A 16488-nucleotide genomic window follows, 5' to 3' on the forward strand; every position below is an offset into this window, starting at 1 on the left:
CACCCCCCCCCCCCCCCACCCCCCCCCCCCCCCACCCCCCCCCCCCCCCACCCCCCCCCCCCCCCACCCCCCCCCCCCCCCACCCCCCCCCCCCCCCACCCCCCCCCCCCCCCACCCCCCCCCCCCCCCACCCCCCCCCCCCCCCACCCCCCCCCCCCCCCACCCCCCCCCCCCCCCACCCCCCCCCCCCCCCACCCCCCCCCCCCCCCACCCCCCCCCCCCCCCACCCCCCCCCCCCCCCACCCCCCCCCCCCCCCACCCCCCCCCCCCCCCACCCCCCCCCCCCCCCACCCCCCCCCCCCCCCACCCCCCCCCCCCCCCACCCCCCCCCCCCCCCACCCCCCCCCCCCCCCACCCCCCCCCCCCCCCACCCCCCCCCCCCCCCACCCCCCCCCCCCCCCACCCCCCCCCCCCCCCACCCCCCCCCCCCCCCAAAAGATTAGCCTCGTATTTTGTGTTGAATACTATGGCTACTCCTTCTTTTCCTTGATTGTTATTGCCTGAATATAACATTTTGTATTTATTGCTCAGAAAGATCTCACCAGTTTTGGTCTTTTTTGTTTCAGTCACCCCTATTATGTCGATCTGGTACTTATCTAATTCCTCAGCTAGCTCCATTTCTTTGCCATTCAGGCTTCTTACGTTGATAGTACCGATCTTTAACTCTGGTGATGTTGAGTTGGGGTTTGTTTTCAGATTTGTTCCAGTAGCTGACTTTTCGCTGTTCGCCCTGGTTCCCTGGCAAAAACAACGGGGGCCTTGTTTAACCGGGCGACTCCCCAGCCGGCATGAAATTTTGTCACGTTGTACCATCATTTTTTATTTTGGTTTAACCAATAAGAATACAATTTGGTCGGCTAAATCCCAAATTGCCAGCCCATCCTCGTTCGTTCAGTATCAAAGTAGATACCCAACAGGGTGCACCACGAGAAGGTGAGGATTGGACATTAGGTCAGAAGCCCTGGTCGGTTCTCCGCATTCCTTTAAAGGCTATGTGGAGGTCTCCTCTCAGTTATACAGCTTTGACCCTTAAGCACCCCTTTATTTATTTATTTATTTTATTACTATATTAATATTATAAGAACTTGTATTTGATAATTTAACTGTGCATTAATTGAAATGTAAATATTCTCTATTTATTCCTATTTGTAGAAGTTTAACGTTATGCAATAGCTCAATTTTATTATGTTTTGTTGTCATGGAGACATATGTAAGTAAGCGAGCACGAGTTTGGAACAGTGCATGAGGAGAATGTTGAAAGTTTATTGAAAAGAGTTTTAGTTAAAGAGATCACGAGAGAAATTTAGGCGGGAAAAACGGATATATAAGCGAGGAACGCTGAAAATATTGAGAGAAGGATATAGATAGGAAACATAGAGAGAGAGAATTGGCATTCGGTTGGAATCGGAGTATTCAGCATTCGGGGAATCAGAGTGCGATATTAGAGAGTCAGCAAGTCACTCAAGCATCTAATTTAAGTCTACTAGTCGAGAAGCAGTTAGCTAATAAGTTGTAGAATAACAATTATAGCTACGGAAAACCGCTGAGAGACCATTAAATAGACTAGTGATACTTGAGTTGAGATTTAATTTCAGCGCTGACCTTTCAAGGACATACGGAACCTTGAAGCAAAACACGAAGTTACTAGAGAATAGTAGAGGCTGTAAAATTGAAGTTTACCGTCAGCTGTGTTTAGAATTATAGTGCCTAAAGAATTATTTGAATGCAGGAGGAATGAACAACTGTGCATATAAAACCTCAAGATAAGGAATTATTGTTTATTGCCTTAATTCATGAGTGATCAGTAGTACTTCATGCAAGAACGTTTGTTTATGTGTATTGTGATTGATGATTAATTCAGTTATTGCTTAGAAGATTTATTTTAATGAGTGCTATATACTGCATAAAATGTTTACGGTCATAAAAAGTGTTTGTGTGTAAGTTGATGAAGAAAGAAGATTATCGGTAAGATTATTCCAACCATTAATATTCCTATACAGAGAAGTGTGTGAGTTTCATCCTAGAATTTCCCTATACTAACAGTAACTATTGCGGAGAATTAGCTGAAGTGTAAAATTAAAGATGTTTGTTTGTGAAGAGGTTACTGTAGATTTTATTGTATTTGGAACTTAAGGAACTGTGAGAAGACTGTATTAGAGATAACAAATTTACCATTGTCTGAGTTTGTATGACAGTATTATCAGAAAGGCTGAAGTGTTTATAATAACTTAATTAGTGATTTGATCTTAAGTGTAAAATTTGTGATTCTAAAATTAAATGTTTGTTTTTGTTAATCAAAAGTTGTATTTTGCCTGAATCTCTTTTACTGCACCATTCATAAAATATTCGAACCAAAGCGGGTAAATTAAGTAAGTTAAATATTCTCGGCCAGTATATATAGTAACAACATATAAAGGAAGGGTAGTTGAGAGTTGGTTTATCTTCACTTCTTGAACTAATTCAGATATAAAGTGGTGCAGTCTTTAAATATAAATTTTCTTTATATTTGAATTAGAAATCAACTTACAACTTATCAATTAGTTAAGAACATCGTAGTGATATACATGTCGGATCCAAAGTATAGATTGAGAAGTAGGATCCAACAGTCTGACACCAGATTTAACATTAAACCATCTTCCTGTACTTCCTTCAATTCTAACTGCTGACTTACAACTCAAATAAAGACTAAGGATTGCTTGATATAATGCCCCATCGACAACATAACTGTAGCATATTGAATAGCTTCTCTCTTGGCGCCTTGTCATATGCCTTTTTCAGATCTCGCCGTCATCGTCCGGTAGCATCTAGTAGTCTCTAGTTGGTCTTCCACGTCTTCTCTTCCCCTCAACTTTCTCTTGTAATATAGTTCTTGTCAGGTGTCCTGAAGAACCTCTCAGAAGATGTCCTGCAAATCTGTTCTTTCTTTGCATAATATTCTTGAGCAGTGTTCTTTCCATCCCAACTCTTCTTAAAACTTCTTGATTTGATATTCTCTCTGTATAGCTAATCTTTTCCATCTTTCTATAACACCACATTTCCAATGCATTAATTCTTTCCATATCTCTCTTTCTGAGTGTCCATGACTCACTTCCATAACTTGCAATACTCCAAACTGTTGCTTTAACTATTCCAACTCTAACATCTATTTTAATATTCTTGTTTATTAAAATTCTCTTCCAGATCTACAAAACTTAAATACAGATCTTTGTTATATTCCATGATTTCTCAGCTATTTGTTGTAAAGTGAAGATCTGATCTTGACGGCCTCTATTTGGCCTAAATCCAGCTTGTTCTTCAACAAGTTTTTTTTCCACAATCCTCAATTGTTTTTCAAGTATACTTGCATAAATCTTACCGTGAACAGAACTCTCAGTAGAGAAATATCTCTAATTCTCACATTCAGTTTTATTTCCTTTTTTATATATGGTTACTTTGAGAGCTCGACTCCAATCATCCAGAATTCGTCTCTCTGTCCAGGCCTTCTGAACTATGCAGTGTAGCCTCTGTAAGACTTTTATACCTCCATACTTGACCATTTATGGTCGAATATCATCTACTCCTGCTGCCTTTCCACATTTTAGGCCTTTGATGAAAAGTCAGCAAAGATTTTCCTTGGACGTTTTATCCACACAAAACAAACTGGCCAGACGACATACCATTTAAACATAGTATACTGGCCTCATAACCTTAGTTGCTTCACTCCATAATTAAAAAATAAACACAAATCCTGTCTGCTCAGAAATTTTTTAGAAATGCTTGTTTGGAAATTTAGAACTTGGCAGGCTTTATAGCTATGGGAAACAAACCAACAACAAAAAAAGTGTATTATTATGGAGACCTCTGTGGAGCCTTCTTCAATTTCAGCTATTTAGGCATAATGTTTTTAGTGAAGATTGCAAATTACATTTGGAATAGACAACAGAAGAAAAGATGGTATGGTGAGGAGTCAGTTGAATAAAATTATATGGAATACGAGAGAAATTAGCGAAAACACCAAGCTAGCAGTATACAAAACAGTGTTCAAACTAGTTTTAAATTATGGTTCTGAGAGTTGGGTTAGAAACAGAACACTTGATCAGAGACTAGAAACCACAGATATGAGAGGAGTGAGCAGATAGCATTAGTGGCAGAATCACATTAAAAATTATATTAGTAAGGAACTTGACATTGTTATCATTCAAGAATGCATATCCAGAACTAATCTAAAGTGATATGGCCACTTAAATAGAATGGGTGAGGAAAGGTTAGCAAAACAGGTGTTTGATGCCAAGATTTGGAGGAAGACCAAGGTCTAGGTGGATTGATTCAGTCAGAAGTGCCTTAGAGCAGTGATTCTTAACCTTTTAGTAGTTGCAGTCCCTAAGTACCCTAAAATATTTTCACGACCCCCTCCCCCTAGTTTGTAGTAACATCGTAATAATTAAACTTTTAAAAAAAAAATAGTGGTTTTACTTACTGATTATAATGATTACAAAAAAAAATCATAACTAAACAGAAATCAACTTTACTTAAATATTACTGTAAAAACTTTAAGAAATTTATTTGATTTAGGAAATCAAATGTTCTTTGTTTGCTCATTTTATAATGGATAAATTTTAAGAAATAACAAATCAGTATTACAGCATTGAAAGTTTCGAAAAGTAATTGCACTCAAGTAGCACTTAACAACGTTAAGTTCTATGCATTCATACTAGTATTGTTTAAAACTTCAGAGAATCGCTTCTTTCACATGAACAGTAGGTAGATGTCACCTTGGAGTGTTACCAGCAGCAAAAAGTTGACTTGTGGAGCTACCACAAAAGAAACTACTGCATTAAACTGCATAATTCAGATTACTAATACAAAACGATACAAGTTTGTAACAAAGTAAAATCAAGAGCAAAAACTAATTATTTTAAGAGATTTCAAAATATAAAAAAACTAGAAATGTTCTATAAATTTTCCACCCCCCCCCCCCCAAGACTGGGGCCCACCAGTTAAGAATCGCTGCCTTAGATGAATGAAATGTTAGTTATGACAGTATTGGAGTGCTCACAAGTAATACACTAATTTGGAGGAAAATTGTTGATAGGAAATTAATAATGTAAACTTAATCTACCCTATGGGTAGAACAAGAGATCTGTTTAAAAAAATAAATGATTTTACAGGGAAGTTTATTCCTAGGTTAGGAATTGCAAAAAGTAATTCAGATAAATGTCTGAGAAAAGCAGTGAAAAAAGATGGAAGGAGTATGTAAATGATTTGTACAAGAAAGATAATAATATTGAAGAAGAATTTGAAAGGAGAGTATTTACTGAGGAATCCGTGATAATGAAAAGTGATCAGCAATGGAGCTGATGGTGTGTCAGTGGAATTATTGAGAGCAACTGGGAATGAATTAGTGAATATATTATTATTATTATTATTATTATTACATGACACCTACAGGGAATCCAGAGATGTTGACAAATTTGTCAACAGCTTTGGAAGAAAATATACTGGTCTAGAGATTGGAAAACATCAGTATTCAACCCAGTTCCAAAAAAATCTAATCATGGAAATTGTGAGAATTACAGAACCATCGCTTTAATTTCACATGAGAGTAAAATTATGCTAAAAGTGATCCAACAAAGGTTGGGGCCATATGTGAATAGAGAAATGCCATAAGAACAGGCAGGCTTTAGAAGAGGTGGAGGAACTAGACCAGTTAGCAAGCATGAGATGGATTATGGAAAGAACAAGAGAATTTCAGAAGGAAGTATTCATCTTTTTTATTGATTATAACAAAGCTTTTGATTGCATAGATCACAACAGACTGTGGCTTGTAATGAGATCACTGGGAATACCTGAACATCTAATTCTCTTGATAAGAGAACTGTATGACAACCAAGAAGCTTCAGTAAAAACAGTCTTTGGAAAAAGGGATGCGGCAGGGTTGTACACTGTTGCCCTATCTTATTAATATTTATAGTGAATATATTATGAAAATGGCTGATTTAGACAACGATCCAGCTGGAATTAAGATTGGTGGCAGAAAAATAAATAATTTAAGATATGCAGATGATATAACTCAGCAGAAACTAAGGAAGATCTGGAGCAGTTGATTCTATTGGTTATGACATAAACTAACATTAAGCTGACAATCATTTTCACACACCCTGCATTTCTAGCCTATTCAAATGCATGTCATTTGCATTCCTGATTACTCTTCCTATCTCTGCATTATTAGTCATTAATATCAAGATTAAATAACAGTGGATCAAGGATTGATACCTGAGGTATACACCACTGGTATATACCTTCCAATATACTACTTTTTGATATCTAGCAGTCAGCCATCCTCTTATCCAAGCTAATAGTGTAACCCAGGGGTCAGCAACCTTTTCAGACTTGCAGGCCACATTCAACTTTTATTTTTAATAATTGGGCTGCAAGGTTTAATTAAGAGAAAATAGTGAGTGAAAAAAAAAATTTTTAAGTTATCAATTTTATTATATCAATCTTAAAAAACACAGAAATATTTAAAGTTTGAGATTATGAGATAAAGTACGATATTCTTGTAATGACATCTGATATTATATTCTTTCATAACAGCAATAGTTTTATGACAAATAAGACAAAGGGGATTATCCTCATTTTCAATAAAGAAGTGCTTACTGTTCCAATCATCATTAAATCTTCATCTGCGATTTTATGTTTTTCTGAACCCAGTTTTGAAATTAATTTTAAGAAATATATATCCTCTGAAAATAATAGTTGATGTTATTAAAATACGGACCAGGAACTCGACTGAAAAAGTGCGCCAAAATCTTGGTTTTCGTCAGATGAAGTCGCCTGGTTATCCCTACTCGTGATGACTCACACGATTGACTCGTGCCAATTTGCATGGCGATATCACGAAGTATGGGTATAAAATTATTTTTAATTTATTATTTAATAATAAATTAAATGTATTATTTAAATAACTCAGCATAAGGTTACGTGTTACGTAAGTGTGATTAACCTTTTATGGGCCACCAAAAATGCACGTTTGGGCTGATTGCCGATCCCTGGTTTAACCCAATCTCACATCCTCCAATGTAATAGAGTTCCGTGGTATATCCATCCCCTTTGTCTAATTCAGCTGTAACATTGTAATAATAAAATGCGAGCAAGTTATTCAAACATGACCTTCTCTTAGTAACCCCATGCTGTTCATTGCAAAGTATAGATTGTCTTTCAACCTATTTCTGTATGCAAGCTCTTACTGGTTTCCAAACTCTCAACTGCTTCTTCAGAAATAGTTATAGGTTGATAGTTAGATATATCAGTCTTTACACCATTCTTTATGCAACAGGATTATTACCCTTATTGCTGAATTTTTATTCAACTGTTGAAACAGTTCTAGTACTTCCACTTGCAGCTGAGTTTCTTCATCCATTGTGGAAGTAGCATTGAGCCTCATGTTAAACACATCAGGTGATAGATCTTGGTTGAATGGACACACTAATATTAGTCGAACAATCTTTTCTGCATCTGTCACCTGTATTCAGTAGTTATTGTTTACGTTCATTCTTTCTTTTACTTGTAGTAAAATCTTAGCTTTCCATACATTACTTGTACCTCTTCTGGTTTGTATCTTATAGTGTGAATAAGAATGATGTTAGTTAGGAAAATTCTAGGGACACATTTAATTATTTTTTAATGCTTCCCATCCAGCAACTGATACCATGAGACCAAATCCAGTGCTCTCCTCCTAACATATAGATAGATAGATAGATGCATATAATGTAATTACCTAGAGATATTGTAGAGTATAATATTTAATTATAAAATGGATTAATTTGGTATATTTTCAGAATAGGAATTGTTGCTTTATGGGTGATTAATTGGTTGAATTTTTTTTTCCAGATCCTGAACTTGATCCTATATCTTTGGAAGCAAAAGAAAAAAAATAATGTGTAAGGTCAATGAATGTGTAAGAATATAGTGTACAGGAAATTAATGTAGTTCATTCCACAGCTGTTAAGAAAATAAAGTAGCTTTATTATCTATAATATGAATGCTACATAAGTCTATATACAAACGAAACAATGGCATATATATATACAAATGTATAATTACACAGTAAGCTGGGGATTCATTTTCAAATTCCAGGTGACTAATTCCAAGAGCAGTGGCATATGGAAATGCCTAAAAAGGGAAAAAACACGATGTATTTGAGAAAAGAAAAATTTTATTTAAATTCATTTTTATAGTAAATAAAATATTCTAATACTACACCTCCATTGTGTCAGAGCAAGACTGTGTGCAATATATTTTTTAGATATCTTCTCTTTTGTTATTGCAATACAGTTTATAATCAATAGATAAGTTAAGCCTAATAAATATTAGCACATCACTAGTCAGAGAAACCTAATATGAAATCTTATGACCCATCTCAGTAACTATCATTCTAAAATGGGAGCATCCTGATACTTATTTCAACATGTAACTTCTGAAAAGTCAACAGTTCTGTATTACTCCAAACTTTTCTAGAAGCCCTGTTTATTTGCAACACTGGTAACTATTAAATTATTTTAAATGCATGCTTTTCAAACCCAATTGTAGCTATAGAATTACTTAATCTAAGTTAAAATTGTTCATGTATACCATCTTATTCTATCAGTAAAGAGCAAACAACTAAAAGTGTGGCATGTTTTATGCAAAGTTTGATTCAGTGATTAATGTTCAACAAGAACTTAGGCAAACCCATGATGATAAATGTATCAAGCAGTGGTAGTATCAATGTAAGTAAACTTGCAATAAGAACTTAGTCTACAGAACATCCAAGACCTTTGGATGCCCATTTCCTGAATTTATAGTCATTGTGAGAAACTGTGCTATAAATATTCTTGGATAAATTTTCATTTCTCATTAATAGATTTCTTAAACACAGAAACAGTGGATATGCATCTACTCTACTGATTCACAAATATGAAATGTAATATCTAGGATGTTTGGGCTGCGACTGTTTAATAGTATTTTGACCACAGCAATGTTTGGTGAGAAGCGAATGTACTTCAAAGATATTCTGAAATAAAACTACATAGAAAATACATGTCTTATAAACAGAAGTGCAGTGTGATTATGGGAGTAATTTTATTTCATGGAGGGAAGGGAATAGAAAGATTGTGGAGAAATATATGGAAATCTGAATGCACAAGAATCAATATTAATAGAGTATTTATTTAATTTACTAAAAAAAAAACATATTTATAAAATTATTGAAATTTTATTCTCGAGCTGAAAAGGTGTAAACATAATTGAGTTGTAGGGCAATTACCTGAAAGTTGGTTATTCTTTAATCATTTCTCCAAACAAATGGCTCTCACTATAACTAATAAAGATCACAGGAATAATTTGTTATAGCAAATAGTTTTAGTATAGCATTATACCTATAAGGCTTTTCAATAGTTTGGTATACTGAGAGTCAGCTGTAGGAGATTGAAATTATTTCAATAAGTTGACTGTGCTCTTTTTTTAACTTGTATCATCATGACCAATAATTGATCAAGTGCAAATTTAAATGGTGTCATTACAGCTACAGCCAAAAATAAGAGCTGTACATCTGTTGTCGGTGAAGAATTTATACATGTCCTACATTAGTAATATGTTGGATTGTTGAAGGGCAAATTGTTTTTAAAGTATTCAGGACTTTATTTCTAATATGCTCTGAAAGCAGCTGATGCAATACAGGCTTCCAAAAGTTGATCTGAAGAACTTAAACCAACAAAAAATACTGTGTATAAGCAGAGAAATTTCAAAGTTAAAAAAAAACTTTCTGGTCTGCCTCTTATTTTAAACATTTGCAACAGTACTAGATTTTACGATAAAGGCAATTACTGTAATTTTGAGTGATTTTAACATGTATCAGGAGAACTTTAATAAAGAGTAATAGTTCTAAAGAAATTTAATTATTTTATTCATGTATTTCACTTTTATGCAACTGACCTTCCTTCTAATCCAATAATACTCTAAATTCACTTGGATTGAAATTTTTTTTTTTTTTTTTAATATCATTCCTCCCCACCACGCTTGAAGTTACAGAATTTAGAGCCTATTAGTGGTGTATATGTGAGATATTACTTAAGTAATATCTGTGCATTGATGTTACAACAAGAAAGTGATAATCACATTTTAATACAGTGTGTAATATGACATCTGATCTAACACTTGCAAATGTTATTTGTAGTTTCATCATTTATCTGAACACTAAACCATCTACCCAACATTCGAAAACTAACTATTCCAGTGCTTGCTGTTTCATCTATTATCCAAACTGCAAACTCCTGCATTTGAAGGTCTAATTATTCCAAGCAATCAATCCTGTAAGAGATAATGTCAATTCTTTGCATGCATTTATAGGCTTCACTGAGCTGGAATGAATTCTGCTAATTGCTACAGACCAGGGGTAGGGAACCCTTGGCATGCATGCCAAACATAGCATGCAACCCAGGGCTCGCCTTAAAAAATAAATAACTACAATCCAAGCATCTTTGCTGAGTTGTATATTTTAACTTAATAGAATACAATTTTATTAAGTACAGCGATACCAAATAAAAATGCAATAAAGGAAACAAACTTCATATTTCCAAGCTATCTACCTCTGTGATATATCGATGTCTAAGTTTTGTTGCATCATTCGCCAGGCAGGCAGACAGACATGGGGTGACTCCTTTACCATCATTTTATATATATTTTTTTCGTAAGAATTCATCGGTTTTCTAAAGTGTGTGTGGATTTGAATTTAATTAAATTGTAAGTCATTAAAATATGGATTGGAAGTATTTGTCAATTAATGTCTCATTTATTAGATAAATGCAAATTTTCTTTACGTTGCCATAAACATAAGTTATTGTTAAGGCTATGTGAAATGTATTATCAATATTATCTACATGTGACTAGATGACAGGCATACGTGTGATCTAATATGTACCCTTCTCTTTCATTTGCATATGTGTAGGTAGGCTTATAATTGTACTAATTTTGGTTTGCTTAAACTTGGTATGCGTATGTAGAGAGTGATTATGATGAGATTTTGTCAGTCCATGCATTTCTGTCCACATTTTCATACCATATGATCCGATTTTCATTAAAATTGAAGCTGTATGAAGAAAGTAATTCTTTTTTGTATGTACCTTGTGGTTGTACAACTTTGGTCATTCAGTCATTTCTTTTTTTCCTTTTGCCTTATTCCCTTCTTGACCACCTTTTTTCTATTCATATTTATGCTATATATATATATATATATATATATATATACCATTATCATATATTTTTATTTGCTTCCTGCCCTTTACAGATTGTACAGAATGTCACAACCACCAGCAAAGAAACATCGACATTCAAATGAAGAGGAAGGATTTTAGAGAATTTAAAGAATACTGGACTGGAAAATTTGGTATGATTAAGAAAGATAATAAAGCATCATGCATTTTATGTTCTGAATCAGTTGTTTGTAGGACTTCTTCTATAAAGAGACATTTTCAAACTGTTCATAAGAATTTAAGCAATAAAAGTGAGCAAGAACAAAGAATTAATTTCTCATGAACTGAGCAAGACAAAAAACAGTCCGATACTTTGATGAAATTTGTCAGGTAGGCCCTAGTTCCAATTTAGTTGCTGCTACTAGTTTTGAGGTTTCAAAAGTTATTTGCCCAACATAGAAAACTACTCAGTGATGGGGAGTATATTAAAGAAGCATGCCTAGAATGTGCATCTTTCCTTTTTGACAATCTTTCAGAAAGGGTAAAAATTATTCAGTGTATTAAAGATTTGTCTGTGAGTAGAAAAACAGTTAAGGATAGGATACTTAAGTTGGAAAGGAATACAGCAGAACAATTAACAAAGGATTTGGCTTCATGTAAGTTCTTTTCTATTTGTGTTGATGAGAGCACAGGCATTACACCATCAGCTAGTCTAATAATCTTTGCTCGATTTTGTAGGGTTGACGAAATATGCAAAGCAGTTATGAACGAATTATCTATTCGCTAAATTGATATCTGTCACAACAGCTGGTGCACCCAGCATGTTTGGTAAGGAAGCAGGATTTGTAAATCATGTTGGTTATCTACTGATTGGTTTTAATTGCATCATCCATGAGACTATATGTGCAAAAGGAACTTCAAGAAGTGATGCAAACAAGGGATCATGGTTGTTAATTACATTTCTGCATGTGCTTTGAATAAAAGACAATTTCAGAATCTATTGAATGAGGTGGATTCAGGGTGCAACAATGTTCGTTGGCTAGTCAAAGTCTTGTTTTGAAACGATTTGTTGAATGCCTGAATGAGATAAATCTCTTTTTGACTTTTTGTGAACTGATGTTTTTTCGCAGATTTTTGCAAACGTTTAAATTACTTGAACCTTAAACTACAGGGCTCTGGTAAGACTCTCGAAATGAAACTAGTTGTTTAAGAGGGATGTAGACAGTGATAGATTCAGATATTTTCCAAACCTAAAGAAATACATCAATAATCTCCAAAAGATGACAAAACAGACCATCAATGTGTCAACTATTGAGCAGTTCTAAGATTTCCTAAGTTCAGTGAATTAGAAGAGAATGCAAAATTCATTAAGTTTCCAGGCACGATAAAACTGAATGAATTCAACTTGCAGATGTTTTCGTGGATAAATATGGATGATTTTCAAAGTAGTTCAATTTGGAGGCAGAAATTTGTTGACCTCAGAGTTGACTTGGAAAATATTAAATACTTAAAAAGGAGCGATTAGAGACAGGAGTAATAGAGAGAAGTGCAGGAAAAAGAGGAACTTAGAATGCTATTCCCGAAACTTTTGTTTAAAAATCCTTGCAACAGCATTACTATCCATTTTTGCATTTACATATTCTTGTGAATCATTGTTCTCAGTGATGAACTTTGTTAAGTCTTGTAATAGGAGTAGCCTATGCATATCTCTAAAGGTCACAAAATATAAACCATCTGTCATCAATGATTTGGCAGCAGAAGTCTCATCGATGCTAAATAAATAAAACATCCACTATTTTTCTATTTTTGATTTGATGTTTTCTGAAAATGATAAAGATTAACCATTCAGTTTAATATATTACGTAGGTAAAATAACATTTTATTTTATCTGTAATTTTATGTAAGGGATTAAAAATTGATAAAAGGATATCTTTAATATTATTATTTTTTTTTTATTGTGCTTTAGTCAAATAAAACGATTGTGGAGTGGAAAAACTTATGTCTGATTGATCTTTATAAAAAAAAAATTTTTTTTTCAGAATTATTGTTTACTCTTTTGCTGATGTTAAAAATTGCATCTTTAAATTGTGTGGCTGTATATGGCAGCTAGAATTACACTTAAAGGCAAATAAAAAATATCCACGCTATCAACACAGGGTAGGACTTTTAAGTAAAAATTCTGTCGTTAGTTTTTACATTCATTCAATCTTACATGACAGAATTACAATATTCTTTGATTTTACCATTCTAGTGTGATTTCTGATTATTTGAAAAGGTTCTCCCAATACTTAATACACCAAATAATAATATGTTCCCCAAAATTTCAGTTGGCACATGAGAAAATTTTGCATCAAAGATTTGGTGATTATGGTATGCACACTTAAAAAGGTTGCCCACCCCTGCTATAGACTTATGTTTTCAGTAATACATTATTTTTTTTAAAACTGCCAAATATTTGAATAGCAAAGAATGTGCTTCCTGATCCTAATATATCATTCCTTTCAAAATTTCTTATCTTCAAAACAGTTTCTGCTTTAGTAGATTTAAAAATAATAATAATGTGCTTTACAGTGCTCATCTTTTTCAATGCAACTGTTTTTGTGTAAGAAATGGCCAGAATTCCAAAAGTAGAAAACAATCCTGACTTGTGAGGATCAACAGTTTTTCTAAGCAATTTTTTTTTTTTTTTAATCATTTCCAGTTTGTGTGAGTTAACTGTTAAGATTTAAGACAATGGGCTAGCAGGAACATGTACATTTAAATGCATGTTCTTTGGCTGTAAAAATTCCACTTCTACCACAGACAAAATTTGAACTTTAATATCTTTTCCAGGTATCTGACAGACAAAGCAAAGACCATGTGGCCCTTCTTATAATGCATAGCATTACACACATCTGAAAGTAGTGTGCTTTGAATTATGGGATACTAAGGCAATTGCTATGAAGTCATCAGCATCTATCTACAAGTAGCCCAGTTGTGAAGATACTTCATGCTTGGATAAAGGATTAAACCAAGAATATAACTTCTTGGCATTGTTAATTTCACTTGAAATATTCATGGAAAGGCCTTTGAATTGCTATTTTTACTTAAGTTACATTATTTGTTAAAAATCAATACTTGCATTTACTTTGTGCACTGAAATGCTGATAAGAATATCCTCTGAGGATACTGTGAGGATATTCTTATAGGAAATGAAGCCACATTTGTTTTTGAATATTTAAATATGGTTTCATTCTCTCTCCATTCTTTTTGTATAAAAATAGTTTGTTGTAGCCTGACTGGCCCAGCATTTAGCATATCTGCTCTCTCCAATCCATGAAAGTTTGTGATTGTCTTTAGGTTGATAATGAATTTTATCACTCTGTAAGATCACATTCTTTCTTACTGGTGCTAAAGTGGCATGACATAAAAAGGCAAAATATATTAATAAAGGGAAAAAAAATCCTTAGCCCACCCCAGTGCTAATGTGCTATAGGTTTACAACCTTTAGTAAGTGGAAGTCACATAAAAGTAATAACTTACTTGGCAATGTTCTGAAATGTTTTCAGTTTTCTTCCAAAGTCTTCAATTTTTTGCAGAGTCCTAAACTGTCCAGCACACTCACAGTAAACTGACATATTCTTCTGTTTTATCTATTTAAAAAATAATAATAAATAATAATGTGTGTGAGAGAGTACAACTGGAAAAAAACAAAATATAGTGTATTATTTTATTAATGCAAAGGACATCTTGGGTGTACAAAAAATATAAAAAGAAGCTGACTTATAACATAATGACAACATGGTATAATGTAAAATTCTGATACAGTGGTATCTCGCTAATCCGAACTGCGGTTTGAAAGAAAAAAAATTTTTATTTTGTGTACTATTATTTTGCCTCCAAACTGTACTCTATTGTTGCAACCAATGGATCAGAACGTAATACACTCCATTAAATTAAAAGATCGTAAAGACCTGCTTTTTAATGTAATTTCCCAAAATTATGACGTTACCACATCAATAAAAAATATAAATTCGAAGGATGTAGCATTCTCAATTGATGTTGCTTGGGAATCCTCAAACCCTGAAGCAATTAGAGTATCATGGAGAAAACTGTGGCCTTCTAGAATTTACGAAGATAACTACGGTGATACACAAAAAGCAGAAATTCAAAACGTGCATAATTTGGTTAAAAATATAAATCCAAATGTTGAAATTTCACAAACAGATGTTACGGAATGGATTACAGGTAGAACCAAAAGTGAATTCGAAATCAAATCAGATGTTTAAATTACAAATGTGACGCTACAGAATGAATTAGCAGATGATGATGATGATAAAGAATTTAAAGAAAAAAAAGTTAAACATGAAGAGGCAGTTGACAGTTTTAATATGTGTATAGAATGGGCTAACAGAATGATACGCCATTCCACAAAGCTTTATTGCTAATGCAGCTCCGAGAAGAAGCATTCTAAAAAAGTTTAGCTTCCAAGAAGCGAAAGAAAATCAGTGACTTTTTTTTACAGAGAAATTAAAAAAAAACTTTTTTGTGTTATTTTGTGAAACTTTGTTTTATGTGTTGTACAGAAGAAAGTGATATTTTTTACGCAAATTATGTACTGAACTATGCAATTTTATTAAGTCAACTACCTCAACAATAAAGATATATACAAACTAAAATAAACTTATATTACTTTTTAAGTTTTACATTACAGTACAGTAACTTTTTTTTTCTGAGTTACTTCATTTATTTCCAGAATTAAATTGATGTATCATTAGAATCAGATTACTTTTGTCTTAAACGCTAGTTATTGTTGTCTCTTGGGCGAAAATTCACTAATCAAAACGAGCATGGTTTTTATTCGTTCGGATTAGTGAGATATTACTGTAATTCAAAATAACTGTATATATGGATGTATGCTCCTGTTTGTACTATAATAGGAGGACATTGTTTGTAATCTGGTTGTGTAGCCTCAGTCTCGGGAATGCTCTTTAATGTACTGCTCAACAGATTTTTCCATCTGCCTATAATGTGGGGATAATAGTATACTCATACCACAGGCAGCATTTTCCAGGCTATATCAGTGGACTATGTTTGGTTCAGTATAGTGCACTTGATTATAAATTCCAAACCCATTTTATATCTGATCAGATACTTTTTGATTCCATTTATGAAAGGAAATTCTAAATCATGCAACATGATATTTCACATATGTTATAGGCTATTTGCTCTGTATGAAAAGTCTTGGGCACATCAACAGGTTTAGAAATGCAGACTCTGCATATAGTTTTTTATATCTGAT

General features: G+C 34.1%; 2 protein-coding genes across 2 annotated transcripts in view; one reads left to right on the forward strand and one right to left on the reverse strand.

Moving 5' to 3' along the window:
* LOC150093864 (ATP synthase peripheral stalk subunit F6, mitochondrial-like) overlaps positions 1-8015 on the forward strand; it is a 35939-nt gene extending 27924 nt beyond the window's left edge. The window contains exon 4 of the mRNA XM_090412769.1: positions 7870-8015. Coding sequence (XP_090268895.1) covers positions 7870-7916 — 47 coding nt within the window. The 3' untranslated portion in view covers positions 7917-8015. The remainder of the gene's footprint in view (positions 1-7869) is intronic.
* A 6659-nt stretch (positions 8016-14674) lies between these two features.
* PolE1 (DNA polymerase epsilon catalytic subunit 1) overlaps positions 14675-16488 on the reverse strand; it is a 415552-nt gene continuing 413738 nt past the window's right edge. Inside the window, exon 53 of the mRNA XM_090412775.1 lies at positions 14675-14839. Within this exon, the coding sequence (XP_090268901.1) occupies positions 14726-14839 (114 nt within the window). The 3' untranslated portion in view covers positions 14675-14725. The remainder of the gene's footprint in view (positions 14840-16488) is intronic.

Source organism: Typopeltis vanoorti, chromosome 23, assembly GCF_054136105.1.
Source record: "Typopeltis vanoorti isolate ZY-2024b chromosome 23, IOZ_Tvanoo_1.0, whole genome shotgun sequence".
Lineage (NCBI taxonomy): Eukaryota > Metazoa > Arthropoda > Arachnida > Uropygi > Thelyphonidae > Typopeltis > Typopeltis vanoorti.